Source organism: Phaethon aethereus (genome assembly GCF_964289735.1).
Source record: "Phaethon aethereus genome assembly, chromosome: 3".
Lineage (NCBI taxonomy): Eukaryota > Metazoa > Chordata > Aves > Phaethontiformes > Phaethontidae > Phaethon > Phaethon aethereus.
The window spans coordinates 16774061-16786827 of record NC_138576.1 but is presented as its reverse complement, the minus strand read 5'-3'; the positions used below and the strand labels follow the sequence as shown (position 1 = coordinate 16786827).

General features: G+C 39.9%; 1 protein-coding gene across 3 annotated transcripts in view; it reads right to left on the bottom strand.

Moving 5' to 3' along the window:
• The window catches only part of NOL10 (nucleolar protein 10), a gene marked incomplete at its 5' end in the record, with an annotated part of 52274 nt that extends 44279 nt beyond the window's left edge, over positions 1–7995 (bottom strand). For 2 of the 3 annotated variants that reach the window (XM_081998029.1, XM_081998031.1), the window contains 5 exons: positions 3679–3716; positions 5557–5634; positions 6504–6602; positions 7354–7399; positions 7930–7995. In XM_081998029.1, coding sequence (XP_081854155.1) covers positions 3679–3716; positions 5557–5634; positions 6504–6602; positions 7354–7399; positions 7930–7995 — 327 coding nt within the window. The remainder of the gene's footprint in view (positions 1–3678; positions 3717–5556; positions 5635–6503; positions 6603–7353; positions 7400–7929) is intronic. The other variant, XM_081998030.1, reaches the window with a different exon arrangement.
• Between the last annotated feature and the right edge of the window lie 4772 nt (positions 7996–12767).

Genomic DNA, 12767 nt, shown 5'->3' with positions numbered 1-12767 from the left:
TCTCACTGGCCGCAGCAAAGCCCTTTATTAATAAAGATTAAATGAATATCCACAAGAGTATATGCAATACCCTGAAAGTGCTCTGCAAGTTGAAGCAGTATAGTCATCTTGGTGTTACGCTACACCAAAATTAACATGTCTGCTTCTTTCAGACACCAGAGTTGTTAATATCTTCCAGGTACAATGCCATGCAAACATCAATACACTCATAGGTACTAAGCACATGTACTATACATCCTGATGCACAGTAGCATTCCAGTAAAGGACACCAACAACCTTTGTGCATTTTTTTGTTGTTTGTCAACTGAACAAGCACATTGTTTCTTTCTGAAACTCAGACAAACATCTCAGTCCTGGAAGACCCCACAGGGAGACACTACTAGGCAGCTAGATCTGTATTAGTAAATAAAATAAGCCAGAACCTGCCCCTATAGTCCTGATGGCAAGTTAACATGGTACAACTCATATCCATACGAAGGAATTCCTCCCAGTCCAGAGATGGTATCATCCACACCCCCATTACACTCACGCTGTACCTCAAACCATGCCAAGGCACTGTGTGATGGAGGAACAGTTGGCCTGACCCAAACTCATGCCACAATGCATGCAAACAATTAAATGATATGGATAATCACAGGCTAACTCTTGAGTCTCAGACTCATCCCTATTTAGCTTAGATTAGAAAAGTGCCAGTTTAATTTAGAATGTGCACAGTTGATGCATTTTTTACAAGTAGCAGATAATGAGGATTTTAAATTTCCTACTGCAGGACTGCATTGTTAGCAATGCAAGTAAGGATAAGAAGCTCAGAAAAGGAGAGGTACTAAAGTTATTTTGAATCTGTCATCTTTAGATATCTGTATATTCTTCCCTTATGAGACATGGAGAAAATATTGACCTGGGCTAGTACTTCATGCCTGTTTATCATTGTGTGTCCCCCTTACTGACGCTTTTTCTGATACGAGAAACCCTAGTGTTTCAACTTCTATTCATGGACTCACTCATCCTGGTCCAAGACCAAGTAGAGTATAATTTTTCAGAAGTGTAACTACAATTTCATACAAGATCACATACGCAGCTCCACAGTTGTTGTTAAACAATGAAGTTTTTCATATACATCCCAATCAATCCTTTGTGTTCCTAATGCCTTTATGCTTTTAACTGGAGGTTTACAACAAGCAAAGCTCTTTACATCTGTTTGAAACAATGCCCAGGTCAAACCTTTTCTCTATCATCACTGCAAAAGAAGAAATGTCTGCATCTTCATGCAGCACAGAAGCTAAATAAACTATGAGAACACAAAATTAAACTGTATTTAATTTAAAAATATCAGTATCACATTAGTTCACTACCAGTAAGCCATCAAAAACCTGTTACCTGGAAGAGAGAAGATGCAGTTTGCTTTCAATGAGAAAAGTGAATTTTCTTCTAACCCACTCTACCTTCAAAAAGATTTTTAGAAAGTTTAAAGCAACCAAATATTCTGCTAATGACTGGCTTACCTCTAATAATTTTCTATGTTAGGATAAATTTCTGCAATATCAGACCTGAAGATATTTGTGTCCTTTTTCATTAGGAGTGGATACAACTCACTGTAAATCATGTTTGTCTTTCCTTCATATAAATTAATTTTGGTCATTTCATCCTCAAGGTAGCAAATGCATAGCCACTAGCGTGTGGCAAAATTACTAAGCAGAAATATGCGCCTTTTTACAAAAGGCTGTGGGGAAAAAGATATCACTCTCTCTTAAGTCTGAAACTTAGTTCAAGTCTAAAACTTTTAAGTCTAGAACTTAGGAGAGCACAGAAGTGTAACTGGCCTTATGGATACCAGTATGAATGAAAGCTAACAGCGTGCTCCCACTGTGAAAATGCAAGTAAGCCTCAAAAGGTGACTTTACGTGAAGCAGACTGGAGAGAAGCTATTTTCCCTACGCTACTAAAGCATGAGGCAGTGTGTCTAGTGTTGGGCCTCCCAATGCAAGAGGGATGTTGAGCGCATCAAGAGGGCTACCAAGACAAACAAGGGGCAGAACAAAAAATGTACAAAGAAAGGTTGGCAGAATCTTAGCTTGTTTAGTCAGGCAAAGAGCACCCTGTAGGACAACCTAATAGCAGCCAGTGACTGAAGTGCAGTTACAAAAATGACAAGAGTCAAACCCTTTGCAGTAGCAACAGTGAAAATTTCAAATTTTCCTGAGCAGGTTGGACAGGAAGGAAACATTCTTTATGACGAGGTAGTGCAGCATTACAATTTATACAGTGAATTTGTGAAACCTTCAAGCCTGCAGTTTTTGATAGTCCCGTTCAAGCATTAAATGACATCTGAGGGTCCCCTTCCAATCAGTATTTTTATGATTCTAAGCATTTCAAATGTAATTTCTTAAATATTGTTCCCTCTTTCTAACATGTTCAAAACATTACAACAACTACCCGAAATTAGTTTTTTTCCTAATGATTTGGTAAATTTTAGGAGAATAAAATTGAAAATAAGGCTGTATTAAGTTGTGAACATAGGGCTTCAGTCTGAAATATAGTACCAATTTCAGCTGAAAACACACACAAGCCTTACTGTTTGTAACCAGTCAGAAACATATCTGCAAACACAATGTGTTCCTCAGTCTCCCAAATAACTTTTTGGTCTGTATAACCAAAACCATCCTCTCACAGACAGACAAGTGGGAGGCTGCTGTACTGTATCAGTCACTTTCTTCTGCTACTTGAATTCACAGACATTCTTGAGAATCTCAGAGGGAAAAATTTTGAAAGGATTAATGCTAGAAGGCTAGATGATAGTGTCTCTGATCAAATAGGAATATTTATTAAAACAAACCTGTACCAGAAATGCTAAGGTTTCTTCTCAGAAAAAAGTAGTATTAAAATAAACACTTAACTAAAAAAAAAAGCTTGTCCTAATGAAATCAGCAAAATTATATGCTTAAATTTCGTATTTAATTTGGAACATAACACCTTGATGAATGAGCAAAGCAAAGTTCAAGAAAGGGGTAACATCTTTTATTACACAAACTGCTACAGCTGGAGAAAACAAATGAGCTTTCAAGCACATAAACACTTTTCTAGGTGTTAAGACAGAATTAGAAGCAGTAACTGTTTTGGGCCTGAAAAAGGGCTGATGGTCCCAAGAACTCAACTGTTTCCTCCAGCTTTTTGGGGACTTGAGGACTCCAGCACTTTATGGGGGGGAAAAAAAAAAAAAGGCATTACTTCTCTCCACAATTTTTGCCTCATTCATAGGCTTGTAATCATCATGGCTACAGCAACGCTGACAAACCAGGCTATTGACTTATCGATAGTTATCCCACCTCTCAAAAATGGTGTATCTGCCTATCGCTTGTCACAAGCAATTGTGACTAAATGTTATCCTAGAAAGGATAATTCCATTTTTCACATTGTTTCCAGGACAGACCATTATTTGAAGTTTTTCTCTACTACAGACAAAAGGCTTTAGAAGTGGTAAAGCAAATTATAATACAAAGAGACAAAGAAAACAAACACCATTTTGAAGGTACAAAAAATGTTTATCCTGTTTGCTTTTCTAAAAAAACTTTTCTGTTCCAAAAGTTGTGTTGATTGGCTGCCTTTACTATATATGAAAATGCATTTTAATATACATATTAAACAATTTTTGCATTTATACATTGAAAACATTAAACATACCTTTGAGTAATCATCTGATAAAATCTCAAACGTAACCACTAAAGGAGAGAGCAAGAGAATTTTAAGTCAACTAAGTAAGCAAACTTATTTGCAAACATTGGCATAAATCCTGAAAACATTTACACTCATGCTAACCTTTAGTCATATAAATATTCCCCCACAGGTGTCAATGCATAATGCAGGCATTGTGATAAAATCTTTAATTACATATAACTGTATTTGCAAAATAGTAAGTAGTTTTCTAAAACTTAGAAACATATGAAGCATCTTGTAATCTTTTTATCATTCTTGTATACTTGACACATTCCTCAATACAATGCTCAGCCATGTATTTATTGGCTTGGGGAAGGTCTAATCAGTTTTTAGTGAGTGTGTGGTCCATGGACCTTTGGTAATCTGTCAAAGATGGTAAAAAAATTTACATGAGTTCGGCTATACTGCACACAAACCTGCACACATGATTGTTCTAAGGGGTCGGCACTTCCACAGAAAAAGTTTTAAGGCTCATAAAAATCACAAATTTGAAAGCTACTACCCACGCTGAACACCGCAACATATTGAACTTTGCCTAGTTTTAAATGAGCTGGGTTGGGAACATTAGGGAGTAGCTGCTTCAGCTAAATTGGTTCCATTTAAATGAGGTAGCTCATTTAAAGTTACCTGGAGCGACTCTGCTACATTTCAAAATAAACATACTTTTGCAGTCTAGTCAGATGCCAGTTCAAAAAAAAAAAAAAGGTACTTTAAGCTCCAATTACCAGCAAGCATTTACTTATTACAATGACTCCTACTCTTCCTCTCCCCAGCCTCTCTGAACCCCTGCCCCACTACCTCACCTCTTACTATATTGTAGCACTGTTCCTTCACCCTACGTGACTCCTTGTAGTCCTGAGGCACAGGGTAAAGAAACACTACCATGCTCTAACCCCCTTTTCCTAACCTAGTTTAGTAGTTCTCAATTTTTGTTTTTCACATCACTTTCACACACATCAGTCAGACCAGTTTCATTCTTCTGTAATGATTTAGGACTTCTGACACTCTATGCTCATTCACTGATTGCTCTGGTCACCTCTTTATCCCAGTTTTCAGCCATCAGCCTTCGAACATTCCAGTCTTCTAAAAAAAACAAACCAAAACAAAAAAACCCCACACACCATTCCCCAAATCTATGCACCCTAAAACTCAGAGCCACAGCAGCTCTGACCTCCTCCCCTAGTCTAACTGCCAGCAGATTTTTCCCTTTTCCCGTTGTCTAGATAGCTCCTTGCTTTCCTCACCACAGTTGTTCTCACTCCAAATGAGTAGCAAACAAGGTGTAATTAGGGCCTTGGCTGTCCTACCATCTATCCCCAAGTACCTTGCTTCCAGGAAAACAAACCACCAAACCAACAAAACAAAACCGCTCTCAGGGAATTCTCTTTACCCCGTATCTCACCTACTGAACTTGGGCTCCAGTGGGGAAACACTACTTTCTGAAGTAATGTTCAGAAAACATTACTGAACTCAATTCAAACCACGGTGCATTTTCATGCCGTACTGTTTCACAGAAGGTGAAAGAAGGGAGAACTGACGCTAACCAGCCACTGTACCCACACAGCATTCCTCAGGGCGCAGCCTTCAGCCACATTCACCCTGAGCCCCACACTTACTGGCTCAAGGTAAATCTTACATTCCTCACACCACTCTAACAAGAACTCTGAAGGAGGGGGAAAAGGGAAAAATACAGAGATAAAGACCAGGTGACATTTTACTCTAGACTGTTGTGTTCCCCCAAAGCACATTCTGTCCCCTCTGCACAGGGAGGGAAATTTCTTCTTGAGTCCAACCCAAATTATATATGAAAGATATCTTGTACTAACAGCCATAGCTTATACTAACCTTCAGAATCTAAGCATCTTTCAAATTTCTGGGATAACTGATAGGTATCAAAACAGCGGACCCTTGGTTTATAAGTTCCTGAAAGAACAATTCAATCTTTAGTAAAAAAAGCTTAAAAGCTAACATTAAAACTTTTGTTTGTTTTTTTTTTAAATAATGTCTTACATATACAGGCTTTACTGCATTTCAACTGTAAGTATTCTGATTTTACCAAAGTCTCTGTGACTGGAAAAACATACCCCTTAGTAATATAACTTTACAGCCTGGTTTTTGCCTCAGGTGGCTGAAAGCACCCTACTTTTATGTAGGTTCTTCTGATTACCAGATACAACATACAGAATTTAACACCTGCCAGTAAGTCTGAAAGACCAAGTCTCCTTATGCTATTAATGCCAACTGCTCATTGCAGGGGAGTTGGACTAGATGACCTTTAAAGGTCCCTTCCAACCCCAACTATTCTATGATTCGAAAGTATTCATGTTTGGATCTTGCTTTGACAGTTACAAAATGTAGCATTATCCTCCATCCTTTAAAACAATACTGAAACACTGATGTTCAGAAGTTACTTAAAGCAAATTTATGTATACACAATAAAAATACTTTAAAAATTCGTTTTTAACTGTATTAAAAACAGTTCTGTTTAATTGTGTTATAAAACCCCAGTGGCAGGGGGATTGGACTAAATGATCTTTAAAGGTCCCCTCCAACCCAAATCATCCTGATTCTATGATTCTAAGAACATTTGTATTCTAAAAAGAAGCGTTTCACAATACCACTACCAAGACAGCCATTCTACCACACCTTAAGAGTCAGCTTCCAAAATCCTGTTCAATGCTACATTTAAAAAATGAAGTCTTATCAATTCTACCTGAAATGCCAAGTCATTCTACAATCGAGATTTTCTGGCCTTCTGGCCTCTGCTACAGGGACACACTTTGTTAACTCACCAACTGCCATAATATACTGTCCATCTCTTGATACCTTAATCTTTGTGCTAACTGTGGGCATTTCAAAGTCTTGAATAAGTTCAATTCTTCTACGGATATCTAAAAAAAAAAAAAAAAAAAATTTTTAAAGGTGGCACTATTGTATCAGCCCAAAATGGTTTCTTATGGAAGCATGTTGACTTAATTGAATATAGGGAATATCTTTTAAAATATCAAGATCTTCTAAGTATAATTAACACACGTTATAAGAAGATTAATACAGTCTGTTAACCCTGAGATGCAGGCTCCCTCCATGCCAAATAAATGTCAATCTGAGCTGGTAACTATGTAACAAATCATTATACAATATGGTACCAAATATTTATCATACATTTTACACAACTATGATGTATAATATATTCCATCCTCCTGTTAAGTCTGCATTTTTGGTTGGTTGAAGTGTTTATACAAACCTTCTTATGGTATGCAAATAGCTGTATTTTATTTTGGATAACAAGTTTAGGCTAAGAGGATGATGTTCATGCACTCTGAGATGAGCACAATACACAGAGAGGAGCTTATAGTTGGACTTTATCGTAAGCTATACACAAATTCATCTGTCATGTGTCTGTACAGTCTACAACACCAATGTTTAATGCCTAAAATTTAAAGCAATACTGGCAATATTCAATTTATATAAAGCTGTGTAGAAAATTGAAGTATGGTCTTCTACCCATAACTATTTATAGCTTTGATTTTCTAGTTTTTAAAATATGACCTATGCATAACCTTCTTGTACCAGCCAGTAAAGCGCATGCCTCTGGGCCTGCATGTTGTGTATTACTGAGGACTCTGTGATGGGAAAACTCACCCACATCTTTCTTCTGTAAAGCTCTTTTCTTCCTGTCCGAAAGCCACTGTAAGAAAATACACAAATCAGTCTTGAGCTTGTTGCACATAAAGGAACCGGAGAATCACTTAAAGTTTATCCAATTTGAAAGTGTAAGAAATTTAGGCCGTTAATTCTTTTTCTCTTGATTATTTTAAAGCTTCACTGGTAAATTTAACCATTCCACATCAAGAAAACTTAAAAAGTAGTGTTTTTTAAGGGTCTGTGGAGTAACGCACCTACATTTAGAGATGCACGCATTCAAACCGCGTGTTTAGTTTTAAAAAACTCCTTGTCGCTAGTTTTAGTTAGCGATCCCTCCACCCTCAACACAAGCGCACCGAGAGCCGGGGCAGCTCGGTGAGCCGCCCCGGCCCGGGCTGGAGCATCGGGTCCGAAGCGCACAACACGCTGCGGGGCCCGGCCGGCGGCCCAGGGCCCGGCGCCCCGGCAGCGGGAGAGGCCAGGCCAGGCCAGGCCAGGCCAGGCCAGGCCGGGCCGGGCCGCCAGCGCGTCCCTCGCCCCGCTCGGCGCGCCTCCCTCTGCCAGCTCCCTCACCTCCGGGAGGCTCCTGCCGGCGCTGAGACTGTAGATCTTCACCTCGTTGAGGCTGGACACCTGCATGGCCACAGCCCGACCCGCCTCTTCCCGGGCGGAGGGGAAGCGGAAGACGGCTCGCTTCCGCCCCGCTGCTGCTTCCACACGCAGGCGCGGGAGTGGCTGGGCCTGCGGGCAGCCCGGGTGGGTCTCGCCTCACTTCCTCTCACAGGGAAGGAAGCCGGTCCATGAGAGAGCGACCTTTACTAGCGCCACTGCTCGTAGCGAAACAACTTGGGGGCAACCCGTTTCCCCAGGCGTTCACCTCTAACGTTCAGAGAGCGCCTGTGCCAGAGGCTGCCAGGCGTTGAAACTTGTGGAGATGGCCGGGAACAGGGGCGGCCGTGTGTGCTGCGCAGTTGGCGGCCCTTCTTGGTGGGCAAGAGCCCATCTGGTAACATCCAAACACCTCTCGGGCGGTGGGGCCATCCTGGGCAGCCTTAACGTTAAATCGGGAAGGCAGGAGTTGATTTTCCAGACTTGGTGGAGGAGGTTAATTTTCTTACCCTACAGCAAACCCATGTCCGTTATCTATGGAAAATGAAGAAGCCAGGATTCGGTTGATCTGAACCTTACTAGCAAATGTGAAAAGACACAAAGATACGTTGTTATTGTTTGTAGCATCACCATTTAAACAGGTATGGACATGTAAAACTCAGACTGTTAGCGCTTTAACTTACGAGCAATGAGGATCAGAATAAGGTATATCTGATCTATATACATTCTCAAGAAACAATGAAAACCAAAACCAAATGCTTAGTTACAACGACACGTAAGTCTGGTACAAGATGCACATTGAATCTGTTTCAAATAAGTCCTCTGTATGGTATTCCCTGGACAATGTATTGCAATAATGATGACACCACCATTATGGCTATGAATGGCGCTCTTCTAGTTCATATTAGAGGGTGTTATAGCTGAGATTCATGGGAGATTAACACACCTAAATATAGGTGTCTATGTGGGTGCTAGTTGTCTGAGCTCCCATTTCAGACAGCTAAGGCTTCACTTGCTTAAATGTAGGTTGTCTGGTGGCATTTGAGATGCCGTATGGTATCCAGGACACCTAGATGGGGCTGACACAAGACCTATGGAAAACCCACGCCCTTCTGCAGCATGAGCTGGAGGCCAGGTGGCATGTGCAAGGACATCTCAAATGGCACTAGAAGCTCAGGCAGCTGCATCTCATCCCTAGTAAATACAGTTAACGAAGCCTGAGGAGCAATGTGGCGCAGTAGTCACTAGGTGGCTGCTGCTTCGGGTGAGCAGAATCATTTCTAGGTTCCGCTGCCTAATTACTTAGACCACCACTGGCTATTAATAGACATTTAAAGCGAAATTCACTTGTCCACACATAGAGGTCTTGTGCCATCCTTGGGATGCCCTAAGGAATCCCAGACATCTGCAGGGGCTTGGGTGGTGTGACTCAAGATCTGCAGAAGACCAGTGTCATCCTGGAAAAGCAACTGAAGGCCTAACAGGATGCTCTAGGGTACCTCAGAAGGCACTTAGCAGGGTGAGGAGGACTGAACCCACAAAGAATTCCTAGAGGTGTAAAACACTGGAAATTTTTACTGGCGAGTTATGTGACTTTAGGTGAGACTGCTTGAAGATTCCTGGCCCTCCTGTCCATTGTGCAGATGCATTTAACTGACCACAGTGCAAAAGAAGAGGGGTAAAGCCCAGAGTTTCTGGCTGCACAGCAGGAAACAGTGTTTTATTTCAAGTTGCTTGACAATAATTTTTTGTTCTTTTTACTCAAATTCAGTTCTCAGGCAAAGTTGATAAGCCTGAGCCTGGCTAGTCATACATTCAAGACTTCTTAGAAAATCAAAGGGGAAAAGATCAACTGGACTATTAAAGTTTCAGTCCAGGTAACTTAAGAGCAGCCAAATCTGCCTGTTACCCTTACTACAGAGTTAAAAGAATCAAGATCTGAATGATGCAGGAGAAGCTTTGACAAAGCATTTTGCTTCCTGTGTATAATGAATCTTTGTTGTGTGTAGTAATGATATACTTTCAGATTTTCCATTCAGATGAATATAGATGAGCAGGTAAGTGTACTGACTGCAAATAGATGTGATACAGGATGCTTTCAACAAACCATTTTGCTTGCTTTTTCTTTCTTATTCCAGTGTCACAATTTCCTGTGTGCATTACCTGGTGACAGACATGGTGGTGCAGTGTTCTGAAGCAATGTGGTTATAAGCAAATTGATTTTACTGACCTTTTGATGATTTTATTGACAACTAGACAGTGCCCCTTCAGTAAGTACATACATATAATTATGTTAAGTACAGGTTTTCAGGTATATTCACACTGAAACAACATTTCACGTTCAGTGTACAAAAGTAAATAGATGCAATTCATCAGGAAGGCTCTGCTGCACTTCCCAGTACAGAGAGAATGAGTAATCAATATTCTTCAACATAATTAAGAAATAGATACACAGCTAAGGAATTATGATAAAGTAGTTTGCACACTAAAAAGTACACAGAAAAAGGTTTTAATTTAAATAGTATTTTATTATCCATTATAAAGTTGCCTGAGAGTTCCTTCATTGGAAATATTTCAGACTATGTTTTTGAATACATTGCTACAATAATAATAAAACACAGGAGTAGGAAATGGGATTTTTAAAGATTCTTTTTAAGCAGAGGGGAAAAAACCCACACACGTTACTAGAAGACTAAACAGGTAATGCATGTCATAGGTGTGTAAATTGTTTTATAGAGCACTACAGCTCTGTGGTTGCTGTTTTGCAAGCTTGAAACATAAGCTTTCCTGTTAGTATCAACGTCATAATTGTCTAGGTAATTAGTTTTGGTTATCTGTTAGAGAAATTTGCCATGGGAGATACTTCAAGTAGGATATTTCAGTGCTCTTAATGACTGTTTGGAGGCAGAGTTTCCTCCTTGGTGCGACAGCTAAAGAACTACTCATAAACACAGAGAGAGGCAAAGCCACAGAAAGGTTCATTGCCTTGATGGATCAAAGGGAGCAGAAAGACACATGATGATCACGAGGGAATTAGGCAGCTTTGAGATCACATGGCACAACACGCAGTGCCAGCCAAGGAAATGGCAGGGGAGACAGGAGCTATGCTGTGTTACCACCAGAGCCTGCAGCACACTCGGTGTGGTGCTGGGTGCTCCTTCCCTCCTCCACCTTCACTGCTGCTTCATCCAGACCAAAAAAAAAAAAGTATAATGGGGGGAAAAAAGATCTAAAAGTCACAGGAAACCCAAAAAATGTGATAAAAGAAAATGTTCAATATGACATTGCTTAGGCATTAACATCAAGTTTCCTTGATAATTTTCCATTAAAACAGTAAGTTCAGTAGCAAAATATTTTCCACTTTAATAAAAGTAACTGGAGCAAATAATTCTATACGAAAAAATAAGGAACAAAAAAGTGACATTTCTGAAATAAAAACATTTAGGAAAGAAATAACATACATTGTAGAATCTAGAAATCTGAGAAGCCTTCAGCTTGGATTTTACCTTATTCATGATAAGATCCATGTGTGCAGAAGCATCCCCAACAGCTAGTGCCACTGCAGCAAATAGCATTTCTTTTTGTTGACGCTAGTGTCAACTGACACAATTCTAAATTTAAGCAGCTTATGAGAATGTAACATTTCTAAAATCAGTCATGCACAGCATTTCCGTGGCTTGAGACTACAGCAAGGATCCAGTAAAAACTGTACTTGGTTTGAGATGGGAAAAAACTACCTTATTTACGTGATGGGGTTTACTATACCTTTCAGACCACTGGTCTGTGGGTAGAAATCTATGATGTACATATTCGAACATCAGCTAGTTCTGTTTTCATTATGCAAATATATAGTCTAAAGAAAAAAAAAAGGAAGATGAGACAATAATCACTATTTCTCTGAATGCCATCACACACATCAATATGTTAGGATTTTTGCATAACTTCTGGAAAGTCCTTTGTTATGCCCTAGGGGACACCATGATTGAAAATAACTAGAATAATCATGGTTATGAACAGTGATATGTTTAATTAACCTAGAAAGGGAAAAGAATGAACCAAAACAAGCAAGCACAAAAACCCATAGAATGGTTATTTCAGCTATAGATCTTCTCAGTGTCTTTTTCTGGAGAGCTTTCGGTAGAGACTCTCCTCCTCCACACACGTAATGCTTTTTTATATATATCTCACTAAAAACGTTAAAGAGAAGCAAAGGAAGATGAATCCTTGGCTAAACTAAAGAGTCTATAAATTCAGAGTATAAGACCTTGACCTGTATGTTAGCTACCTAAAGCATGATTTAGATGGAACAGTCATCCAAGTCCAAGACTGATTCAGGATGTCTTCCTTCAGCTGCCTCTACCTAGTGTTGGAGATACTTCAACCCATCAGGGGCCTTCATTTAAGGTTCTTGGAGATGTCAAGAGCTCTTCTTCTGTGCATGACCAGACCTGCCTGGCCCCAGCGACTCAAACCCTCTCAGTTTAGGACAGATCATGTGGAAAACTAGAGGCATCCTTTTGTTTAATTTCTTGTGGGGCTTCATTTACATTCAATACACAGAAACATGAGCAAAAAATGCACTGCCTTATGAAGAAAATAAAACATCAGCAAATGGGAGAGATACAGCCTAAGTAAGTGCTGTATGATAGTATAGTGATTAGACTACAAAAATGAGACCTGGACGCACCAGGTACTCCTGTGAGGGGGTTAAGTTCCCACTTGCAGAGGTGCCACTCAAAGGCAGGTACTGGAAGTGTTCTAGAATCATAAAATCATAGAATCATTATGGTTGGAAAAGACGT